At 41.8% G+C, this 23,904-nt stretch overlaps 4 protein-coding genes across 8 annotated transcripts in view; 3 read left to right on the top strand and 1 right to left on the bottom strand.

Annotated features, from left to right (window-relative positions):
• The window catches only part of capn15 (calpain 15), a 43,772-nt gene extending 40,736 nt beyond the window's left edge, over positions 1-3,036 (top strand). For both annotated transcript variants that reach the window (XM_085466049.1, XM_085466048.1), the window contains exon 12: positions 923-3,036. In XM_085466049.1, coding sequence (XP_085322175.1) covers positions 923-1,100 — 178 coding nt within the window. In that variant the 3' untranslated portion in view covers positions 1,101-3,036. The remainder of the gene's footprint in view (positions 1-922) is intronic.
• A 1,610-nt stretch (positions 3,037-4,646) lies between these two features.
• Positions 4,647-15,030, top strand: LOC146702966 (putative protein MSS51 homolog, mitochondrial). 4 transcript variants are annotated; one of them, XM_085466050.1, is made up of 7 exons: positions 4,647-4,822; positions 6,104-6,282; positions 6,492-6,641; positions 8,909-9,033; positions 9,992-10,555; positions 13,052-13,145; positions 14,154-15,030. In XM_085466050.1, the coding sequence occupies exons 2-7, from the start codon at positions 6,125-6,127 to the stop codon at positions 14,359-14,361; spliced, it is 1,299 nt and encodes a 432-aa protein (XP_085322176.1). In that variant the 5' UTR covers positions 4,647-4,822; positions 6,104-6,124; the 3' UTR covers positions 14,362-15,030. The 4 variants fall into 4 exon arrangements, with proteins under 4 accessions (XP_085322176.1, XP_085322177.1, XP_085322178.1 ...); XM_085466051.1 differs by having other exon boundaries at positions 6,107-6,282; XM_085466052.1 differs by lacking the exon at positions 4,647-4,822 and adding an exon at positions 5,324-5,546.
• A 1,816-nt stretch (positions 15,031-16,846) lies between these two features.
• Positions 16,847-20,593, top strand: LOC146702967 (putative protein MSS51 homolog, mitochondrial). Its single transcript, XM_085466055.1, has 6 exons — positions 16,847-16,963; positions 17,390-17,539; positions 17,631-17,755; positions 18,024-18,587; positions 18,731-18,824; positions 19,971-20,593. Exons 1-6 carry the CDS (start codon positions 16,947-16,949, stop codon positions 20,173-20,175), a joined length of 1,155 nt encoding a protein of 384 aa, XP_085322181.1. The 5' UTR covers positions 16,847-16,946; the 3' UTR covers positions 20,176-20,593.
• A 703-nt stretch (positions 20,594-21,296) lies between these two features.
• LOC146702968 (myeloid-associated differentiation marker-like protein 2) lies at positions 21,297-22,299 on the bottom strand. Its single transcript, XM_085467225.1, has one exon. The coding sequence runs from the start codon at positions 22,297-22,299 to the stop codon at positions 21,406-21,408; it is 894 nt and encodes a 297-aa protein (XP_085323351.1). The 3' UTR covers positions 21,297-21,405.
• Between the last annotated feature and the right edge of the window lie 1,605 nt (positions 22,300-23,904).

Below are 23,904 nucleotides of genomic sequence, written 5' to 3' on the forward strand. Positions count from 1 at the left end.
CTATTGTGTTTCTCGCACTTCTCCAGGCAGATAGATGCTGGGAGAATCAAGCGTGCAGAAGCCGTTTACATGTTATTAGTTTTCTGTTTAACAGCATGAAATCTTCCAATAAGGGAAAATTGAGGGCTTTACCTGTCACAAAGTTACAGCCCATATAATGGCAAACTGTAAAAAGTCACCATGCATGAAGCTGCTCTTGTCATTTTCTCCATCTAAAAAGAACATAGTGTCACTTTGCTTGCCTAAAAAGCTACTATCGCAAACTATCACAGTCTCATATTTCGCTCACTTGCTTTATACGATTCATAGGTGAAAGCATTTAGTGGCAATGTAATCATTCAAAAGAAGACCATATCCAATTCATATTCATAGAGGTGTGAGTAGCACAGTCATGGGCAGCAAGCCTTTATTATTTCTCACCATATGTCACCATATTATCCCAGTTTGTCTTGAAAACAGAATGAATCATTGGTTCTGATTAATCAGCTTGGTTTTCTCCACATGTGGGTTTAGCTTCTTCGAGCAGTTCTCACATCACTTCAATTCAGTTAATTGAAACTCATTTTAATTATTTTGACGAGGGAGTGGGGTGAAACGACTGTGGCGCTCTTGTCCGTCAGCAGCCATCGGATAACTGTTGTAGCCGTTTGTTTTGCCACTTTTCGTCAGAAGCTGTAGCTGCACTTTTTAAATTTTCTTCCATTAATGCATGATTAAATTAAATGACGCTGCACTTTTCTCCTGAATGACGAAGGAGAAATGATGCTGGAGAGTTGAACCAATTCCCCCCTGTGGTTGTTTTCAGTCTCTTACTTTTGTTTCATACACAAGGCACGATTGAAGACCACTGTGTTTGTATTCACTCTACCTGCATTTAAATGTCAACAACAATAGCTCGAAGGCTCTCTCTCTCTCCCTGCAGGCAGGTGCTGGTGGTGCTTTCTCAGCTGGAGGGAAATGCCGGCTTCTCCATCACCCACCGCCTGGCTCACCGCAAGGCAGCCCAGGCCTCCCTGGGAGACTGGACCCCCACCAAGGCCACACACAGCCCCCAGCTCACCCCGGACATTGACGGCCTGCACCGACCCCGGCCTCTATGACCACCGCCCACGGCCTCTATGACCACCGCCCACTTTATCCCAGACTCACTTGCTCTAGTCCAATAAACTGTCAGACCACTGGAAAAATCAGACAAGGTTAGGCACAGTGTGTGGATCCCTAAAATGCAGAGAAAGATGCGTTTTTTTGCATCTCTTTGGTGGTGCATCTGAATGTGAAGCATGACGGGAGAGGGAAACGTTTAGTTGCTCTCTTCCTAACGCTCCATGGATGCTCGAGATTTTGTCCGGACTGCACATGCTCTGTCTGTCCCTTGCCAACTGGATGTGCCATTTGAGGATAAAATGAGCGACAGGGGAGTACTAAAAAAACCAAACAAACAAAAAACCCCACAATATTTCACCCCGGCACCTGAGAGGATCCAGTTCTGACTACTTAACATTCTGGACATTTTGTATAGCTGGCAGCACCTGCTGTATGTGAAACAGATGTCAGGCCTCAGTTTGGTATGCTTGGAGATGACCCTGCTTTCAATGAGCTTCAAAAAAAAAAAAAAAAGCCGGGGTGAGGTGCTGAAACTACTGAGCCATTGACCGGCCCACGGACCATGAGCCAACCACCAGATCAGACACTTCCCCCTCCCCCCGTGTCGTCCACCAAGACTGCTAACAAAGTGGGCAGACTTCTGGGGGGGGTTTATCGCCCCTATCCTCAGTGCGGTACTTTATGAGCCAAACCCCAGTGATTTTACCCATGAAACATACATGTCCTGTATTTTTACATTTTTGGAAAACATCTCAGTGTGAGTTTAACTTGTTTTATACACAACCCTCATTGCCTCTTGTCCATATTTGTGTTAGGGTTTTTTTGAGGTTGTAGACAAAGCCATCATTCATAAGGTACTGTTCCCTCTCCGTGGCACAATCTCTAGCTCAGGACCAAACCTGTGATTTGTACAGTAAGCTGGATTGGCAGGTGGATGGTGCCCAAGAAGCTGCAATAGCATCTTTTCACTGTTGTCTCCACTGTTTGTGATGTTAGTGGGGTCATGTTTGTAGAGACTGTAAGGTTTTTATCTTGTGAAATACTGAGCCGTGATGGAATCACCTGGCCTCAGTTTAGGGTCTCATCGCTGGAGGGCTTCTCGTCCACTTCAGAAGACAGTTTATATCTTTCCCCATGAATTAAAATTTATGTGTATGGCACCTCCTCCCAGTCATCGCCCTCCTGCATATTACATGAGTCTTACACTTGAGGTTTCTAACACCCAGCAAATTGCATCTGATCTTGTTTGGTACAGAAGGTGAGTTTAGTGTCTGTTTCCCACGCTTGCACAGTTTGCCAGCATGTCAGTTTGTACTATAACGTGCTTAGGGAGTACTGGAGTCGCTATTGGCTGTTTGAACAGCCAGTTTGCCATGGGGGAGCTCTTAAGAAGAGCTGCCGAGTTTACTTTGGGAGGGCAGGGACCACTTTTGTTTGCTTGGGTGCAGCGCGAGCGTCTGGGCAATCCTCCCACAAGAATACACTGACAGCTTGTTAGCAACAACACAGAGTCCTCGTGAAATAACAAATGATCATTTTGTCAGACTCGGTGCACACACAGCGAGACAGGAAAGAGACCCCCGAGATGGGTTGTGACACAGAAAATAGTTCTCTCTGAGTGTGCTCGTTCAAGGGATAGCTGTTTTACGTAGGTCCTTATATATAGGGTCACGGTTTTTTGTTTTTTTTCCCCAGTGTCAAAGCCATTACTCCTCATACATCATGCCCTCACCATGGCAACATAGATGTCTCATCAGACAGAGGGGAACAATTAACATGGTACTATAGAGACAGGATTGAGTGGGAGACTTTTTATTTTAAAAACGATGTCTTACTGTTAATTTTGTGGTGAAATGGAGAAAAACTTGAAACCTAATAAGCAAAAATCCAGCAGCATTCATACAGTTAATGATTAAAAGGGAGAAAATTTGATTTATTTATTTTTTTGTTGTTGTTTTTTGTATCTAAATCATTTTAAATGTAATCATATCATTCATATCATCTCATTTTTCTCCTTTTACTTTTAAAATCATTGATGCTAAATGGCTGCGCTGTGTCCCGATGCTTGCAGTGCAACGTTTGTTTTTAACGAAACCCAGAGCTCAAGTAACTGTAAATATGCTTTCCAAAGAAACATCAATGTGTAATGACCACTTTCAGATGTGCGTCCCCATCTGGCCCTGTGTGCATGTGTGAGAATGTGCGGTCGCAGCCACGTAGCTGCTTCAGTCCCTGTGTCTTAATTTATTCATACAAGTGATTTGCAGCCCTGTTTTTCTGAAGCTGATGAATGACAGATAAAGGAATGTAACGAGGCTTTTACAGCTTCACTCGGAGCCCAGATGGATTGACGTGAACCTGCACTGAAACGACTGCGAAGGCACCTCAAAATCAAGCGTCTCTGCTGGATCACTTTTACTTTTTACAGGAGTTTTAAGTTTTGTTTGCTGGTCTTCTGTTAGGTCCTGTCCGTAGCTCTTCTGTGCTTTAGGAGCGCCCCCTGCTGCTGAATAGAAAACAACCAGAGAAGAGGTGGTCACTGACAGACCCATCCAACCCCCCCCTTTTTTTCCTTTCCTCCTTTTTCTTTTTTTGACCCTCATTGTAAATTGTACAATTTAGACAGAAAACTGAAAACTTAAGTCAGACTAAAGATTTAAAAGCAAAAAATGACCGTTTGAAAAAAGAAATTAAAATATGATAGTAGATACAAAAAAGTAACCTAATGCTGAAAATAATGAACTCTAAAGAATGTGATATACATATATATATATATATAAATATATATATATATATAGACATATAAATATATTTTATTGATCCTCTTTTTTTGGGAGCAGGGACGTGGTATATGTGTACAAAAATATGTATGTTTAATTTTCAATCTCAGGTTCCAATGGACCAAATAAAAATTTTTTTAAAAATGAAAAGGCTTTGGTGATTATTACGAAGTAGTATTTCCTTTATGTATACAGATTTATTTATTTATTTTTAGTTTTTGGAACTCATAGAAATAACCTGATGCATGCGCATATTTAATTTTTTTTCCTGTTCAGGAAAAAAATAAAATAAAAAGATGAAGTCAAAGCTTTCAAGCTGCAGGGGAAAAAGCACTGACTAATTGAAAGAGCAGTGTATTTCCATATCAAACGTGGTTGTTTTTTTTTTTTTTTTTTTTTTTTTTAAGCATATACATTGGTTTCTTCACTTTTCACTGAGCTTTACAGATCTGTTTTCTGGTGTGTTTATCAGTTTCTAGCCTGTAATGTGCATCGTTTTCATCTCTGAGCCCCCTCTCCCCTGCTGAGAGCATATTTTTTTAGAACATCTCTTTGGTACATAAACTACTTTAACATACAGCCTTCCTCCTCTCTCACCCCATCCTAATTTAGCTGATTTGAATCTTCACCCACCCCTCCCTTCTCTCCCTCCTTTTTCTAAAAATGACCTGCTCCCCACTCCACTCCTCACTTTTTGGCTCCTGCACCCACCTCCAAGGCAACCCCTCCCTGCCCAAATCATCCAGTCCCCCCACATCCTCTTCATTTAACCTCATATGACAGGAGTCCCCAACCCTCCCACTTTGGCTCACTTTTGCAAAACCCAGCAGACACACCAGAAAGGCTCTCCGAGGTTGTGACATCCAGCATAAGGAGCTGTCAGCCCCTTTCTAGAATCATCTAGGAGGAAGCCTCTTCTAATTTGGAAACGAACAAAGGTACGGCCACGATCATATCTTCTAACATAGCCAGGGCATCTTCATCGTTAGCAGCAATGCTCAGACTAGTGAAAGGTCTGTGTACGCTAAAATGCAAACAGCGGTCAGACCAATGAGGAGAGAAAAGTGAAAACTTGCCCTTCTCATGGGAAACCTGTTCACTTCTAAGCCCTAGCTTCCCTGCTGCTGTGCAGATATGAAATAACCAATTAGATATAAGCCTCTGAGTTTAGTCTGCACACATGATTAAGGTTAAATCACCCCAGTACATGATATGAAATTGAAAAGATGCAGTATCCCCTCAGAGTGGAAGGAAACTTTTCCGGGAAAGAGGACTGCTGTGAGTAAAGACTAGGGTCTCTGTGTGAGAGGGGGAATTTATTGTGCTGTTCTCAACAGAATATTGTGTATTGCTGCAAACTGCTTGAGGTTTAGTGCGAGGGGAACGTTTTCAGCTGCTTCCAGACAGGTAAATATATTTGATCGCAAAAAAAAAAACACGAGTGGGGAAATTACAGCCATACATTATCATTATTTTAAGCACAAATTCAACACTTGCTTCCAGTAAATTCTAAAGAAGGACGGAAGGAGGTATGTGAGCTAGAGATGTAGGAGTGCCACCACCAGATGATCACATTTCTCGCCCATCCTGTCCAGCTAATAAATCATTTGATATTCAACCCGCGGAGGGCACGGGATGTGAGGATTTCCATGAAGGGCAGAGGTACAATGACTCACCTCGAAGAGCATGCCTAAATAGAGCCTTGGCTTGTCTCAGATTTGTGTGAGCTTCTTGTCATGAGAGTTCTCATCGGGGCTTTCAGGTCAGCGAGTGTAACTGAGGACAAGGTTTGTGTGTTTCCTTCACAGCATTTCACATAAGTGAAAGGAAGGAATGTGTATGAGGCTGATTAATGTAAGGCCACTTTCACTGTGGCTTGGTGAAAATCTGGGTCTCAAACAGTCCAGTACACCTGCTAACCCAGTCATCATAAAACAGTCAGTGCAGTGCGAGTGTAGTGTGGTGGTTGGGTTGGGTTGGGTAGTAAAAAATAATACTTGAGTGGCATGGAACGGTATGTGTCCCTGCACCAAAGTCCCCAGTTACAGCCCTGCTTCTTCTCATTTGTCAGTCTGACCACTGGCTCTGCTCTGTGTCTGTTACTAAGCAGATAACAACACACAAAATATAAACCAGCATGTTTAAACTGAAGACCTGGTGTTAATAAACCATGCAGTGCATATGTTTATATAGTTATTTAATGCTTCGTTCTTCTCCAGTAGAAAGTGTAGGCCATAATAATGGCATCCCAGATCCCTGCACTGCCACAGTCCTACACTCCGGGGACTGACAGCGTCTTTTCTGACCAGTCTGGCTTTTACTCTCTGGACTCCAACGTACCTGGACTCTCAAAGGTGATTCTCAACAAGCTCAACCTGAAGGACTATGGAGAATACAGGTTTCCAATTTTCATTTTTTCTTCTTTTTTTCCAACGTTCATAACACCCAGACTGCTTTGATTGGTTACGCTTTAGAAATTTGCACAAATTTCACATGTGCACATGCAGATTCTTGCATGTGTCTTGCAAGAATCTGAGCAAGACACATGCTCAGATTCTTGAGCATGTGTCTTGCTTGGCAAATGATTTAGTGTCTGACTCTAATCAGGGCTGTACTCGAAGGGAAGGCTAGAGGAATCTCATTCCGCAACTACAAAGAGATGTTCCAGAGGATGGAGGAAACTTTCAAGTTCTGCGCCGGCTGTAACGAACTCCCCGAACATCTCGCCGAGGGACAGACCCTGAAGCGCTGCGTGAAGTGAGTGCAAACTGCACCCTGTTGCGTTTGATTTACAGTATTCTGTCATTAACGCCGATTAACAGCAATCGTTGTTTACAGTCTGAATATTTTCTGGAAATTAAATCTCCACTGTTCTCTGGACATTTCTGTCACCACACAGCCAGGATCTTGTTTTGATGTTGTTGTCCAATAGCTGTCATGTGTGAGGCATTACCAGCTGCCGCTGTATCAGCAACGGAATGATAAGCCACCCAAGTGTGGACAGCACTACAGAGGTGGATAATGGCCAATGGCAAATATAGCTAAGTCCCCTGACTGTGATTCATCTCTCTGCAACTCTGCAGCTTATTAAGAGCAGCTTAATGCAGTTCATATGTCACACCATCAGAGAGAGTGCTCAAGGAGAATATTGAGGAAAAAGCAGCAGAAAACACTGCAGTGCATTTTCATGAGCTCCTAATTGTTTTTGTGCCTCGTTTTTCTTTGGCCCTCCGGCTCCCTGCTTCTTTTTTGCGTCCTTTCCCATCTCTGATTCATGCCGACTCATTCATGCTGTCGTACAGGCGCGTTCCCTTGAAATTCTCAGCTGCCTCTGCCTCTAACCTCTTACCAGTAGCAGGAGGCATTTAGGCGCACAAAAAACGGAAATGCTGACAAGTTATACCCTCGAGACCTTTGACATTAGAATTACCACCAGCGTTAAATCAGTAGTGCTGACTTTCTAATGCCGTCCTAATCCTCATTCTTTTTCGCTTTCCTCTGTTTATTAATCTCTTGGGAAATGGTTCACACTTTAACTTTCAAGGGCACCTTGTTTTTCTCACCCGTGTTTTGAGTCACTTCTTCTACTTATAAGCCTCTTTTGGAGAATTAGTACTAGCATTAGTATTAGCAAAGTGCACCGTGCTGGAACACGGTGGCTGATAAATGATTTTATGTAAATGTGGGGTGCCTCTAAGGCTGCAAATGGCTGCAAGGTAAAGTAATATAGTCTCCCAATGCAGCAGCTGCTGCTGGCTGTCAGACCACTACGCCAACACATTGCCTCATCATCGTGCATGCTGTGTGACAACACAAAGGCCTGCATCCTTACTGAGAGGTCATAAATGCCTGCTTTTACCTAGTATGCCCCTGTTTTATTTATTTATTTATTTATTTATTTTTTCCCCCAGCAGCTGCCAAAAGCAGGTCAGAATTCATCTTCAGTCTCATTAGTTTCTCACTGCACAGGAAGGTCAACATATTGGTTCTGTATGTAAGAAGCTATTTGTGACTTGGCACAAGCAAAACATTCTAACTGGTGGCCTAGTAATTAAGGAGCTCTCTTGATATACATTACGCTGCATGGAGTACTCATAAATATTTTTACTCTTTAGCTAATACTTAGCATGAAATACCTAAAAGCTTAGATAGTTTAGCGTAATACAAAATTAGAACCAGTAGGGTGACCAGAACCCAACATGCTAAATGTAAAATAAAGTGTGTGTTTCTGCAGGACTTGTGGTGCCTTACATTTTCCCACCCTGGGAGTACCGTAGGCAGCATGAGATGGTGATATAGTCACCTGTGGGAGACACAAGATGACAACCTTTGCCACTATCTTCACAGACATTAAATAAAAGCTGGGTTTTCAGAAACTAGAGACAAACAAAATGTGCAGGATTGTCTCAGTAGGTGAGAAGGGAGGGAAAGGTATAAAAATACTGTGCGCTTACCCGCTTACCCTACTATATTTCCATGCTCACCTTCTGAGTGTGGCTTTTCTTGGCAATAGATTGGACTTTTTGAGCTTAAATTAGGAAATCCATATACAGCCAAGTATGCAGTCCTGCGAAAGTCTAAGAACACCACATCATTGTTTTGGCTAGCTTAAAGAACCACTGCTAGCAGCAATAACTTGAAGTGATCGCTTTCTGTGTGACTTTATCAACCTCTTGCATTGTTGTGGAGGAATTATGGCACTCTGTTTTTATAATGCTACTGTCATCAATATTTAAGCTGCAAAATGAGACCTGTAGAGTCTGAGAGGTAGCTAACTGCAAATAGCACTGACATTTCATGGTCTGACCTTGGGGTGAGGATGGTCGGACAACCACCACTGAAAAGATTGCAGCATTGTGTTAAACATGTACCTGAATGTTCCAAAACAAACTGCTGAAGGTGGAGAACAGTAGAAGTATGGAGAATTACAGTTTCACAAATAAAGTAATGCTTTTGCTTACCGTCTTCTTCTTCCCCACACCAGTTTTTCACTATGTTACCATTGTTCTTCGGTTTTCCACCAGGTGTTTGAATGTATACTACTGCACTAAGGACTGTCAAAGAAAGGACTGGGCTCAGCATAAAAAGGTTTGCAAGATATTGTGGCTGGTGGCAATTGACAGACTAGTGGAGTGGCTAATGTTCACAGGTGAGAAATTAAAAGGTGGTGCTGCTGAAATGAATTCACATCTCCATGGCTTAAATTTTCCTTTTCTTGAGAAAAAATTATATTTCAGCCTGCTTTTTGAAAGCTGTATCATATATATCAACACATTTGTACCCCTCCCTCACCAAAAAATGGGCTCATTGCCTCGGGACAGCAATGTGCAGTTTTCTGTATATTTATGAAGTAGATTTGTTTGCTTTTATATCCTGCCACTCAGCGCTCCTAAAAATAATAACACACTCTGATCGGAGTCACTACTCCAACACACTTGAGTCGAATAATCACAACAAGCAGCCCCAAGGACCTGAGTTTGGAAGCGCTGTTTTCCTGTTATCCCCGTAAGAAAAATGGTCTAATGGCATAATGATGCCCTGAGGCAACGAACCAGAAAAAGCTGTTTTAGTAAATACATGAAATCCAAATCTGTCTTTAAACAAACAACTATACTTGGTCACATATTCATGCATATACACACATTGTCTTGTTATAGTTATTTCAATTTTGAACATGCATACATATGATATTAGTTTTAGCAGTAGCTAACATTGAGTTGCATGCAGAATTAGTTCCTGAAAGGACTGTTCCACTCCCAGGTCAAAGGGCAGATCCTCTTCTACTGGTTATTTTACTTATTACAGTGACGTGTTATGAAATAAAGTAAATTGTAGATTGTAAAGGACAGTGTAATAAACAATTATGTGGTTTGTTGCCTACCTGGGCAACTCCACACCATAGAGTCATGAGGTTTCTAATCTGAGATGAAAATCAAGAGAAATTACACAAAGGAAACGCCTGAAAGACAACGAGTGAGACAGAGAAGTGAAATTTTTCTCTCCTAAATTTCTGTCATAGTTGACCAGTGTTTTGCTATCTGACTTTAAAAGCCTCTGTGGACCTACAAACTTTGTAGCTCAATCATAGTATTGTACCACTGTTACAGGAGACCTCCCCATCCCTACTGAGAAGTGGACCAAGTCAGCTGGTGAGGTGAAGAACTGGGACGACTGGCTTTCCAAGCAGGGGGATCTTACACCACGCCTGAACACGGTCTTGTCCGGTGCCAACATGGCGGCCCTTTGGAAAAACGCCTCCAGACCTCGACCGGATGATGCTGACCTGCGACAATCCTTATGGCGAATTCAGAGCGAGTTCCTCTCTCGAGTTCTCACGGTGGGCTTGGCCGTGCAGCACTTTAAACTGGACCCATATGACAAACCAGTCACTGTTCACCTAGTGGGGACATCTCACAATGAAACCATGGGAGCCAGACTGACCGACTACGATGAGCTGAACCACATGTTCCCTGGACACCAGGGGATCGAAATAGTCATGGTGGGGCCTGAGGTGGTGGACGGCCCCATCATGAGACCTCCTCTCAGGGCATTTGGCCCCAAGCACAGAGTCTACATCAGCGCCTACAAGGCTCTTTACCATCAGTTCTGGGAGGATATGGTGGTTAAACAGGAAGCAGCCAAGCCGGACCTGGTGGTTGGATTTCATCCTGGTATGTATTCTAATAATCCCACAAGACATCAACGAAGAGTGCAATTTTGAGAGAATTTTAACAGTGGCCTGAATTGAAAATGAATTTAGATTAAGACCTTAATGACTGCTGCAGCTATTTTGGACTGAAGCGATGGCTTGTCTTCCTCTACATGTGTTTGGCAGCTACTTCCTTCAGAGAACAGAGAAAGCAGGAAACCTGTAGCTCACTGGATCTGGCCCATTCATTAGTGCCAGGCCTTTATTGGGGATTTGGGTGATTAAGGGGAGCAGCTGTAAAAGAGTTTGGCTTGAGATAGCTGGAGTCAGCATAATGTTAGTAAGCTCTCCTTTTGAAGAAGTGTCTCAGTCTATCACTGCCTGCCCTCTCGTGTGCAAAGTCATTGATTTGAAGCCGTCGGGGGACAGCTACATTTAAAGCTTTTGGAGTAGAACACAAAGGGTAACTGAAAGTCTTGACACCTACTTCCCCGTTTATACACTTTCACTGACAACCACCTCATTAAAGCCGCACTATAACCCAACGCCCTTTTAAGCTTTTGCACTGAGTCTGTTCTTTGACCTTTTAACCTGCAAATCAGCAGTAAAGCCCCAACCCAAAATGCACCTGTAACCCTGGCTCGGTTATCGCTACAGGCTCCAGTGGAGCTAAATATACAGGAATCAGTCATCCTGAGAGTAAACTGCCTGAGAGCCTGGCTGCAATTCATACTGCAAAGCTGGCAGAGCACTGCATTATGACACTGTTTAGGTGATAGGCGCGCAGGCAGCGTGACGAAAGGAGTAAAAAAGAAGGTGTGTGTGTGTGTATGTGCTGAAGTCACAAGAGAATGAGAACCGGGGGAAAGGGAAAGCTACTAGAAAAACACATTTACAAAATAAACTATGGAGATATTGACCTTTGAGAATAAGAGGGAGAAGGTAATGTCAGCTTTCAGAAAGAAGATTGATGTGGGATATGTAACATTAACCATACAGGGATACAACGCCCCCAAAACAGGTGCCTCATAAATGCAAAAAAACCATCCAGACTTCTTTTTGTTGTCCGTGATATAAACTGGATTTTCACAGCTATATAACACTTTCTTGTTGCCTGGTTTGTTTGTTTTTTTTAAAGTCTATTATCATTAATAATTACCATATGGCCCGAATTTACTGCTGCCAGGCAATTATGGCAGTCGTTACCAGTCAGGCTGTAGCCTGTCTTTGTCGCTTTGTCTCCTGGGGTATGGTTTAAACCTCTAAACGCTTACTCCGTGTTAACAGCTTTCTCGTCACGATAAGTAACCGCTGGGGTGTTCATATCATGGAGTGCATTAATGAAATTGAAATCGCCCTCCACCTCCAGTTTGAGTTCCCGGGAAAGATGAGGCGCTTGATAACATGACGCCATCTCTGTGCCACGCTGTCACATTTCTTGTATACACCCCCGGTATCTGCAAACATGTTTCTCACATGTCCACTTTCCCGTTAATGCTGAGTAAGATATAACCACGTCCTTCTCTGTGGTAAAATAATAATAATGCAAGCACAGGAAAATTCTCTTGTTTGCTCGGTTTTGTCTCACTCGGGGACACTTAAGCTGGATGGATTTACAGTATTTGCTGCCATGGCAGGCTGGAACCTCACTAATCCGGTTGAAGGGCAAACTTTTCACCATAATACCCCATCGCCACCCCGCACCACAAAAATCTGACTTCTGATATAAACCCGAGTCGGGGGAAAGTGACATCTGTCAGTTAATATACCCGAGGATTATGCAAGCAGCCCGTCCTAAATGTAGCCGGACTGCTGTGACTGTCTGTGTGACTGACTGGCGAGTACCACACATTTTCAGCTGGTGTGATGCTGAAAAGAAAGATTTAACAAGCTTCCCAATGTCCAGCTAAAGCTCACAAACGAGGTCCGCTTGCTTGTGGCAAAGCTGCCGTCTTCACATCGACACCACAGGTGTGTCGGCATCAGTGAAGCTGGATTATATAATGCTGTTTACTTCAGACCTCAATCCTGACACTGACACTGCAATACACACCTGTCAATAAACTGCTGCGGAGGAACACGACAGCCAGAGATTCCTTGGTTTATTAATGAGATTAGGTATGCCCAGAAGGGATTGTAATCAAGCTAACAAGAGAAACACATGGTTTGCTGGAGCCTAATCAAGTGTACTCTGTTCCATCTTTACCTCATTGACCAAAAGGAGACTGAGACTGACTGTTTTCTCTGTCAGTTTGTTGTTTTAATCTTTTAGCTTCCAGATGCCTCATTTTTTTAAAGAGTGGAGCATCTAGCAGGAATAAGACGCACATATTTACTTTACCAGGATTATATTGGAGGATGGGAAAAGATGAAAGGAAGATAGAAGTGCACTCTTGTTTTAACAGTGTAGTGGGTAACAGGCCATAAGCAAATGTGATACTAATTATTTAATATTTCTAATAATTAGCATGTTTGTGAACGTACAGCATACAGGTTCACGTGTTTGTTTTTAACTCAGGGTTCCACGCTAACCAGGGTCTGATAGAGGGTTGGCTGCCCACTCTGCTGCTGCTCAGAGACTATAACATCCCTTCCTTCTTCACCATGTTCAGGTAAGTCATGCTTCTGTGGCTCTAATTTCTTGGATTGCATTTTATGTAGCAGGCTTAATAAAACTTCTCACTCTCTTGAATATTTGAAATTCTTTGCGCTTGAGGGACTTCATTAACTCGTTTTGTATACCATCTGCTAACTCCAGAAAAAAAGAAAGTCAGAACTGTCGGAGATTGTTGATGAACATACAGTGCTATGCAAAACTTTTCATTTCTTTATGTTTTGATAGAAAAATTAGAAATAGGTTCCACATTTTATTGAGATGTGCAAACACACATGGAATTACACTACAGAAGGCAAAAGCAGAGTTTGTATAATTCTAAGGAACTCAAATGTCAATATTTGGACCACCTTTATTCTTCAACACAGCCTGAATTCATCATTACATTTAGGATCTGTTGCCTCCTCTTATGTTTAATATGTCAAGAAACCTTAAGAACGGCTCCCTGACAGCCACCCTTCCACTGAGACCATTTCTGATGAGGCTTTTGTGAACAGTAGATGATCCACTGATGGTCCAGATGCCTTGTTCAGGTCATGTGTCAGGTCTTCGCTGGATTTCTTCCTATTTCTTAAGGCCATAGCTATCGGATTCTGTTCATCTGCTGCAGATATGCATTTTTAGGGCCTGACACTTTAGCCCAGTTTTCTGCTCTACTGCTTACCTAGCTGCCTTCATTACCTTCGGATAGTTATCTCTTAAACATTATTCCTCTATACCTGTTTCCAATTTAGTTTTTTTGTTTCTTTACAAAGGCCAAGTAGAAGAAAAGATTTGTTTCTTTTACAGCAGGAGCTCTAAACAGAACCCCCCCTTGTAGAGTATAACGGGATGAAATTGCACAGTTCTGATACTCCAGTCTTTCACCCTTTGTTGATGCCGTTTTGCCAAAACGTCTGTTTTCTTGTAGCCGTTTGTGTTTCTTAAGCACTCACGATTCACACGCACAATAAAACTAAACTTCAACCTAAATTTGAGTATTTTCACACCTCTTTTGTCTCCACAGTGAGATGGAGCTCAAGTACTCACTGGAGATTCTGCTGGAGCTGGAGATGCACATCAGGGACAGTGGGCCCAATCCATTCACCTCACAGAAACCAGAGCAGGTCCAAGCCTGTCCTAACAAACCCCTCGTCTACTGCAACTCTCATTACGTCAGTTTCCAGGGACTGCTTCCACAAGAAGACCTTGAGGGCCGAGGTGCAGATGCTTAGAGTCCACAGTGAAACCTATGAAGGTAACTCAAAGCCTTCTTTTTGGACCTGACAGATTTGCAGGTTTCCTAAAGTCCTTGGGGGACTTTCTGCAACCTGTCAGAGATGGCCATAACTCTGCTGGACACTGAATCATACCTCTGGCATTGGGAGTGAAGGAAAAATAATCTTCACTCCTTCCAGAGTGTGCTAAAAACTATCTTTTAATTCTGATATGTTTACCTAATGAGGAAGAAGCCAGCAGTGTTTGGGGGGGTAAAGCACCAGCGGATCCCAGAGGTTTCTACTCGCTTCATTATGCAGGGTGACATGACGACTGTTGGATATGAAGAGTCACTGTTGTACCTACATTATGTGACCAAAATTAGCTTCATCGTCACTTAACGACTTCCTGTGATTTGTTCTGCGGCACGAGCGAATTCCCAAACATCACGCTGGCTGCACACGAATTTAACACACAATCTCAAATAACGCCTATATAAATGACAGCATTATCAAAGAAGCTGAGGTTCCTTTGAGATTTGTGATGGTTGTGAGTTTTTCTACTTTATCGTGTGGATTTGTCTCTGCTTTGTTGCTCAAATTTGAGTCTTTAGTTCTTGAAAAAGAGTTGTGCTGACAGCAGAGAGCTCTACTGATGCACATTAAAGTAACATTTCTTTATCAATGCCTCTGTTTACTGTGTGTTGTCTTTTATTAAGGTTTATCATCATGTCTAATAGCATTTTTAATGGTGGTAATCACTTAAGCGTGGTAAAATATAATAAACACACCATTACTGTTTTGATTACAGGCCCAGTATTGCTGTATTGTAATGTATATTTTTTTAAAACTAGGGTATTAAAGGATATTTTCACATGTGCTAAACGGAGGTCTGTATTGGCAAGTGAGTTTTATTTGACAGGTATGTTTTATTTACTGTGGAATAAACAACAATTACCATACATTAACCTTCACTCTCTCCTAGCCCATCTGCCTCTCTTAAAAAACATCACGAGCCCCGTTTTTCAAATAATCATAAAACAATTTATAGCCAGTCTGAAACCATCGGACACAAAACTGAACAATGCTTTTTAAAATTAACACTATTATGTTATAAAGCATGGACAAAAAGCCGAATTCTGCCCTCAGTAGCAAATGGCACATAGATCCACCGTAAAGAAAAATGTATTGTTTCATCCTCATTCAAAATGTTGATCTGGTGTCATTTCCCCACACAACCATCTCTAACTGTCACAGAAGACTTTTTTAAAAAGAGAAAATATCCAGTGAGCATCGGCTCTCTGAACAAAATGAAGTGCGTGGGGAACAGAAGAGCACATCTGGCATCACTCCTGTCAGCTAGGAACAGAAAACTGAGACTACACTTCACACACGCTCACTGAAATTAGACAACAGATGATTGCAAAAGCATTTCCTGGTCAGATGAGTCTCAAATGCCGCAGCCTACCTGAGCAATTACTACTGACCGTGTCCACTTCTTTATGACCACAGTGTACTCATCTTCTAATGATTGCTTCCAGCACGATAACAAAACTCAAAACATCTGAAACCGGTTTCTTGAACATGACAATTAGTTCTCTTTATTCAAATGGCCTCCACAGCCACCAGCTCGCAATCCAGTCGAGAACTGTCAGGATGTGGATGTATAGGAGATTCTCATCATGGATGTGAAACCATCAAATCTGCAGCAACGGATCTGTTACTATGTTAATATGGACCAAAATCTACCTTGTTGACACTGGAATGAAGAATTAAAGTCGATCGCAGGTGTACCTAACAAAGTGACTTGTGAACATACATTAGAAACAATTCAAGCATAAAATCTAAATGATAAAAGTCTTTATTAATTTAGAATCGCCCTTTTTTTTGGGTCAAAATGTTGCTTTCACTGATGGATACAAATAAATCTATTTGACGCCGTTTCTAGAGAGCAGGCCTGGTGGGGCGACACTGACCTCTAGTGGATAGAAGTTGTAACACAAAGCTATAGGAAAACAAGTCATTAAGAGGCCCAAGGCATGTTTTGGACTAGTGGAAACAGTGTTTCTTTATAGCTTTCTGCCTGATTGGCTTTATTCTCTTTATATCATTTCATTTTCAGGGGAAAAATGTATTCAGGTTTAGGCAAAAATCTTCTATTAGGCTATGTGTAAATACCAGAAGTACATACTCTGGGCCAGGTTTACTATTGAAACCATGGGCAATAAATCAGTTATAAAAATAATAATAAAGTAATTTGGGGTGAAAATATATCAAACCCACAAATTATTGCAATCGATAAATAAACAACCGTAACACCATAAATGCAATGATAAATTAAATTTTTAGGGGGTTGTTACGTCATAAAACCTACTCGTACATCTACTCATTCATTCATGCATTTTACCTCCTCATGTGAGTCTGGCTCTTGTGAAGTCAGGAATGGTCTGGAGTTGTCAGACGTTTCTAGAAGGCAGAGCACAGGTGCTATATCTGGCACTGCAGCCCCCCAACAGACCGCTCACGTATCATAAAAGCAGAGGAGCAGCAGCAGAGGAAGCAGCTGAAAAGCGTCTGTGTCACACTCATTTGCTCGGTTCGAGATGACGGAAACCGAGAGGTAAGTGGAATGTGTGGAGTCCAGTTTTATTAAATGTACATTTATTTTCACAGAGCACTGTGAAAGTGGCCGATGAGTGAAAGCACATGCGGGAGGAGCGGGGCCTTCACCGACAGCTTGAAGTTTGAATTGCCATTTTCAGTCTTGAAACACTGAGGTAGTGGAAGCCTGTTTCAAGACTTTCTTTATGGGTTCACTGTGTATAAAACATACCTTATATACAGTATATGGTTTTTCCACTTGTTCCAAGTTGTAAACATGAAGCTTAAAGCAAAAAACACTCTTCCCACCCACCACTGAGAAAAGAACTGAAGGTTACAGCATGAATATAAGAGTATGATGAACACATGGCATGATGTTTGTCATCTTCAGGCTCTGATCAGCTGTATCCCATTGATCTTTAAGAATTTGAATCTTCCTTTCCAGGGCTGTTCAGCAGACCAAGGATAAAAGCATGACTTTCCGGTCCCAAAAAGAGATGTTTGAGAAGATGGAGGAATCTTTCAAGATCTGTGCTTATTGTGAAAAGCGACCGAATGAACTTTCCAACCCACAGAAGCTAAAGCGTTGCTCCAGGTAAAGAGAGAGAGTAAAAAAGCAGCGTATTCAGATTTTATCCAGTGAGTTTGTACTGCCAGTACAGACCAGATCTTTTTTTCCTCTCCAGGTGTCTGAATGCTTACTACTGCTGTAAAGAGTGTCAGAAGGAAGACTGGCCCAAGCACAAGAAGTCCTGCTCACAGCTGCGACTGGCTGCCATCGACAGAGTTGTGGAGTGGCTTGTGTTTAAAGGTAAAGTGAAGATTCTTCCAAATATTCCAAAAAAGGAAGTATCGGACATAGTGGGTTGCTTCAAATGTCTGATTTAGCAGATTTTCTTCGACTACATGCCGTGTCTGACCCAACCCCAGAGGGAAACTGAGGGTTTTGTGTGAATGTGTAAACTGCTATGATATTTTTTATTTTACAATATTATGCTAAAGTAATAATGTGAATTTAAAACAAAAAACTAACAAACCGTTTTAACCTTGCTCAAACTGACAGTTTTATTTGTCTTCAGGAGACCTCCCGTTTCCTACAGAAAAATGGTCCAAATCCCAGTCCGAGGTAAAAGGTTTCGATGACTGGCTCTCCATGCAGGGAGATCTCACAGCACGCCTCGATCCCATTTTAAATGGAAAAAACATGAACGACTTGTGGTCCAACGCTGGTCGGCCTCGGCCAGATGATGACGATCTGAAGCAGTCGCTGTGGAGGGTTTGCAGCGAGTTCTTCTCCAGGCCTCTGACAATAGCCTGGGGGATGAGGCTGTTTGGTCTAAACCCTTTATCCAAACCTCTCACCATTCACCTGGTGGGAGCAGGCCACACTGAGACTCTGTCAGCCAGACTGACCGACTACGATGAGCTGAACAACATGTTCCCCGGACACCAGGGGATCGAAATAGTCATGGTGGGGCCTGAGGTGGTGGACGGCCCCATTGTGAGGCCTCCCCTCAGAGCTTTTGGACCCAAACAGAGAGTCTACATCAGCGCCTACAAGGGCCTCTACCATCAGTTCTGGGAGGAGCTGGTGGAGAAAGAGGAGGCAGCCAAGCCAGATTTGGTGGTTGGATTTCATCCTGGTGAGAAATTTTTTTTTTCTCCCTTATATAAACACATAATAGTGTGTCTGTTTCTTACTGAGCAATAAAAAGTTAAGAGATCTTATTCATTATTTGGTTTTCTTTCCTTCCTATTTTAAATGTATTTATTTATTTTTATTAAGGATTTGATGCCAGCCAAGGTCTGGACGAGGGTTGGCTTCCAACTCTCCTGCTTCTCAGAGATTATGAAATTCCTTCTCTCTTCACTGCTCTCACGTGAGTGACATTTTGACCTTATTACATTTATATTTAGTTTTCAGGTTCTTTAACTTTTTTTGGTTACATTTCTGTTTTATGACATTTTATTGCTAAAGGGAAACATTGCGATCCACACCGCATTATTTTACTTCAGATATGAAGTTACTGCTGTCTAGAATAGTTAAAATGAGCTCAGCTTCTCTCAACTACTACATTAATGTTCTGTTTACATGTTAGTTCATCAATAATAATCAAATATAGTACAACATTAACTAAGAAAACCTTGGCTGTTCTACATGACGAGGACTTTTGATAGTATTGTTATGGCATGCTAATGCTACTTAAAGCTACAGTGTGTTGGATAACAATCCTAATTTGTTTAATGGGAGTAAGAATATTCCTAGCGGCGTGTATTTAGGGATAAGATTACTCACCATCACAGTCAGCAGCTGAAACTGCTGCAGTAAAACCCAGCAAGTTCAAGAGTAATGCCAAACATTACATCTTCAGAATTAAATCCAGAATACATCTTCAGTATTTGGATTATTAAGAATTAAGGAGCAGCTTTTTCAGCCAATGAGGAATCTTGGCCTTGTATAACCTCAGTGAGTGGGAATATGCACCTGCAGCTTTGGAGAACTACTCATTCCAACAGATCTTTAACGCACTGATGCTGATAATATGGGACAATGGGGGGAAAAAAAGAGTGCTTTGTCCATCACTGGAAAGGCACAGCCCACGCGGCCTGTGAGGAGCACCGGGTCATTTGCATTTACAAGCGCTGATGCTGATACAGCCAGACAGTGAGAATACCTCAGCTACACAGGCGTGGCAGAATAAATAAGAGATCTGTGAGGGGTTTTAAGTAAGAACCTGAGCAACTAATTCTGGGGAAATGAGAAGATCCTGCGTTAAGTGGCGTCATGTGGGATCTTCAGTTTAATAAGCTATACTGTAACAGTCAGTTTTACATTCTAATCAGGTGACATGCTTGTCAGTTTCATTATTGTATTATACATTATATCTTACAAGTGCACAGCAGTCTGCCGAGCCTAAACTTTCTGCTGCTTCTGCTCTTTTATCACTGAGAGCTAATGTGCCCATTTGCCATGCTTTGCTGCGTGTAATGTCTGCTGATCATGTCTGCTTGTTCTCCGTCTGCAGTGAGACAGAGATGACCTACTCTTTGCAAATTCTGCTGGAGCTGGAAATGGACATGAAAGGAAGTGGAGCCAACCCTTTTGCATCACTAAAGCCAGAAGTTGTGGATTCATGTGCCCACAAACCTCCGGTCTACTGCAACTCCCACTACTTCTGTTTTCAGGGTCTGCTGGAGACTGTGGAGTTTGAAGAACCAGAGGACGCCTGAATAACAGCAGCGTGCTGACTCTTCCAGCTTTGGGACTATAAAGTTCTGTTTTTATGTGAACTTTAACTATTTTCTTAAAGTAGTTTAAAAAAAATACTACTTAATGTGTACATTTGCTGAATAGGTTCTGCCTGATGGCTACTTACTATGCAATGTCCCTGCTGCATTTGCATTCTCACTATCCCAGTTTGATGGCATTCAGCAGCCACGGTGATGACATTTGACTATACTGCCTATTATTGTGTGTAGAGGGTACAATGTTATAGTAATAGTTTGCTTTCTTCTGTGGTTTTAATCTTTTGGTTATGGCCTCTTTTTTCATCTGCTGTTACAATAACCATGATGTGATAAAAGTAACTTTTCATTAACATTGTCACCTTGTGCTTTTTAATTAAAAAGGACAATATGTCAAAAGTTTTTCAGGCACTAAATTTATTATTTTTGCAACATCTTAAAACAAAAATCACTCAATCAGTTTTCTCTAGGCAGAGGAAATGAAACGTGCAGCACATTTGTAGCAAGAACGAAGCATAAACCCCCCTAAACTGCATTCATACGTACAAAGATTTTAAATAGGTGATTGTCACCAACCAGGAATGATCACAATAGTGCGCACAGTCAGGAATATATGATAAATAGCAGGTCAGAGCTTGACATGATTATGAATACTATATAATATTGAATCAGATAAGTGGATTTCAACATAAGTAGCTGCAGGTGGAAAATGACAAGGACTGCTGTAAAAGTATTCTGTTAATAAGAGCGTGGTAGTAAGGAGCTGTGAGATAACACAAATGTTATTGTGGGGGAGATAAAACTTACAATCAGACAGTGAGGCAGAGGGAGGACACATGAAACTGACTCATGCCTCACTTCAAATACTCATTGTGCATTTCAGTTTGACAAAACATAACAAAGCAATATTCAAATACTCAATTTTATAATGGTAAAAATACAGAAACTATAAAAACAGAAATTATAATCCACATTCATGGTATTGTAGAGCTATCTGTCAAGCTACCCAACAATGATATCCTGAAGTGCTGATGCAGATTAAACACAAGTGTGTTATAGCCATATGCTTTAGTCTATTTACATGGACCTCAATATACCAGTTTCAGAAAGCATTATAGAAACTCAAAAATGAGATTTTAACCCTTTTTTTTTTTGGTGTTTGTTAACCTGAAGTACAACTTAAAAGAGTTTTGATTGACAAAGAAAGGCACCAGTTTATGGGCGTTTAAAGCCACAGATACCAAGCAGAGTGAAAATGAGGTCCAGTACGAATAGAATGAGGTTGACATAGGTGAAAAAGGCAACCATGAACTGAATGGCCCATATGCAATAGCTGGGTGGACAGTCACTGGGGCGAGGGTTGTGTCTGAACATAAAAATGGGCCACATGATAGCAGTAAATACATAGAGCACAACGGAGATGACCAGGAATATAAAGACAAACCTGTCCAGATTAAAAGGCAAGCAATTCTTGAGTTTCTTGAGGATGTTGGTGGCAATGATTATAGGGGTAATGGGAAATGGAATGGCGTATGCTATAACACACAAGATCAGAGGGAAGGAGTCTCTGTAACCGGTCAGGGACACAAAAATCATGCAGCTCACGAAAGCCTCCATAACTTTCATGAATCCAGGTAGGGCGGACAGGTAGCTCCCCGTACTCTTATCGAAGATCTTGTCCTTCACCACTTCGAGTATGTAGACGATGCCAGACAAGAAAGCAAATATGCTCACAATCCACCCGTGCAGGCATGTCCGGCAGATGTAGAAATTGGCATAGAAAATAGCAACGCTGACAGTCATAAGCGCGGAGGACATGGCCATCCCTGTGGTGAAATCTCTCCAGTCCAGGCAAAGTTTGAGCAGTGGGTCAAGCATGAACATCTCAATGATGGTGATGATGAGGGTCATGATGGGACAGAAAGACCAGGCAAACATGGCGTAGTTCCAGTAGGTATGGCTGCTCCCTCCTCTGAAGGCACTTATGACAAATGTAACCAGACACAGTAATATCTGAGCCATGTGCAGCCCTCCTCGCCCGGACATCAGAGTGGAAGGAGTGAACACAGCCTGCGACACTGTGTTCTTAATATCATCAAGTATTCCCATCTCTTTAAACTGAACCGAACAACTGTTAAAATAGCTGCGTAACCTATGTATGAGCTCCCAGGTTGCTCTAAGCACCCACTGAGGTATGTTTGATCTATGCTTTCCGTTCCTTCACAGCCCTGTTTTCCATGCAATCTTTTATTGACTTTCATTTTGCATAACTTTCTGGGACTGATCTCAGTGTAGTGATAAATGTCTGTCACAGCATATGGAAAGGATATGAAAAGTTACAGAATGTCAACAGTGTGTAAAACCATGGTTTCCCAGAGAACGCCGTTTGTTTTGGAATCATTAGTGTAACTCTTTCAATATATTCTGGTTCTTTTTTAACCAGAATTATTCAAAAAGACCCAGTGTAACATCATAAAATAAAAGGCCAGCAGAAGATGCACAAGATGCACATGCCCACTCAGGAACTTCTGTCAGCTATCTCTGATGAAAAGATTATTTTTGAATTCTAACACATATAGTTAAATGCAGATCTGTGAAAGCCACTGAGTGTCATTCCCTCGAAACACTGTTAAGTGCAGGGGGACTATTTTGATTTCCAAAAAAGAGGACATTTGGCCCAGTCATGAAGAACGTTAATAATGCTGTTTGCTTAAAGAAAATTTTAATATACTCAAACGATGCCTTTTCTATGTGGTTAATGAATGGTGAAATAAAAAATGTCATATAGGGTTTACAAGACAACAAGTGCAAAAAGATAACTGAAAAACCTCTGGAATTAAATAATGGTACAGAAGTAAGGCCTCATCTGTATAAGAAAAATGACCAGTACCGGGACGGTATGAGGGAAATTTCTTTTGCAGTTCGTCTGAAAAGCTGCATTTGCGCTTTCGCATCTTTTAAACATCATCAGGCGTGCTCTGTCACGTCTGTGAGGCTGAACAACCACTCACAAAGCAGCAGTTCTGGGATGACGTCGCACATATGGATCCTCTGTAGGCCTATAGAAAAACCATTTTCATCAATCTCGAAAATCCCCCCGGACATCCCTGACGGAACGTGAAAAGTGTACATGTCCGGGGAAAAGAGGACGGTTGGTCACCTTAGTTTAGTTTAGTTTAGTTTAGTTTAGTTTAGTTTAGTTTAGTTTAGTTTAGTGCTCTCTCTGCCCTGTCTTAGAAACCACACTTTTTCCTGTGGAGGCAATGTAATCTGAGGAGCTCAAATTGATGCAGAAGACACTGCCAGTGCCAAAGTGCCTTTTGACTTTGCTTCATGTGATCTGTGTGTTTGTGACCACTTAGGCTTTCTCTGAGAATAATCTGTGAATTGATTTGTTGACCAGCCTCTGCTGTTTGTTCTTGTGTTAGTTAGTAGTAGCAGCCTGGCACATATTTTAAGATTAATCATTAATCAAAACCTTTTGTTTTTGCTAGTGATTGTGTCTCACTGTCTCCTTTTCTAGACAATTGTGTTACTTCTCCACATGTCCTGGACTTAAGTGAACATAACTCTTGGCCCACCTCCTGGTCAAGATGAAAGCATGGCAAATCAGAGATTCCAGACCCCGGAACAGATTAGGAAAAAGTCTTGTTTATGGTCCAGGTTAAATATGTTTGAAATTCTTCAAACATGTGGGTAAGAAAAGCTTTTTAC

This window comes from Copadichromis virginalis, linkage group LG8 (assembly GCF_057382275.1).
Source record: "Copadichromis virginalis isolate Kocher_CV1m ecotype Utaka linkage group LG8, C_Virginalis_male_GT1.1, whole genome shotgun sequence".
Lineage (NCBI taxonomy): Eukaryota > Metazoa > Chordata > Actinopteri > Cichliformes > Cichlidae > Copadichromis > Copadichromis virginalis.

What these genes read in the sequence shown, in the direction of transcription:
- LOC146702966 (XM_085466050.1), top strand. Translation starts at nt 6,125, where the DNA reads ATGGCATCCCAGATCCCTGCACTGCCACAGTCCTACACTCCGGGGACT. An exon ending in ACCCTGAAGCGCTGCGTGAA is followed by an intron (nt 6,642 to 8,908) that starts GTGAGTGCAAAC and finishes GTTTTCCACCAG; the next exon opens with GTGTTTGAATGTATACTACT. An exon ending in TCCTTCTTCACCATGTTCAG is followed by an intron (nt 13,146 to 14,153) that starts GTAAGTCATGCT and finishes TTGTCTCCACAG; the next exon opens with TGAGATGGAGCTCAAGTACT.
- LOC146702968 (XM_085467225.1), bottom strand. Translation starts at nt 22,299, where the DNA reads ATGGGAATACTTGATGATATTAAGAACACAGTGTCGCAGGCTGTGTTC.
- LOC146702967 (XM_085466055.1), top strand. An exon ending in AAGCTAAAGCGTTGCTCCAG is followed by an intron (nt 17,540 to 17,630) that starts GTAAAGAGAGAG and finishes TTTCCTCTCCAG; the next exon opens with GTGTCTGAATGCTTACTACT. An exon ending in GGTGGTTGGATTTCATCCTG is followed by an intron (nt 18,588 to 18,730) that starts GTGAGAAATTTT and finishes ATTTTTATTAAG; the next exon opens with GATTTGATGCCAGCCAAGGT.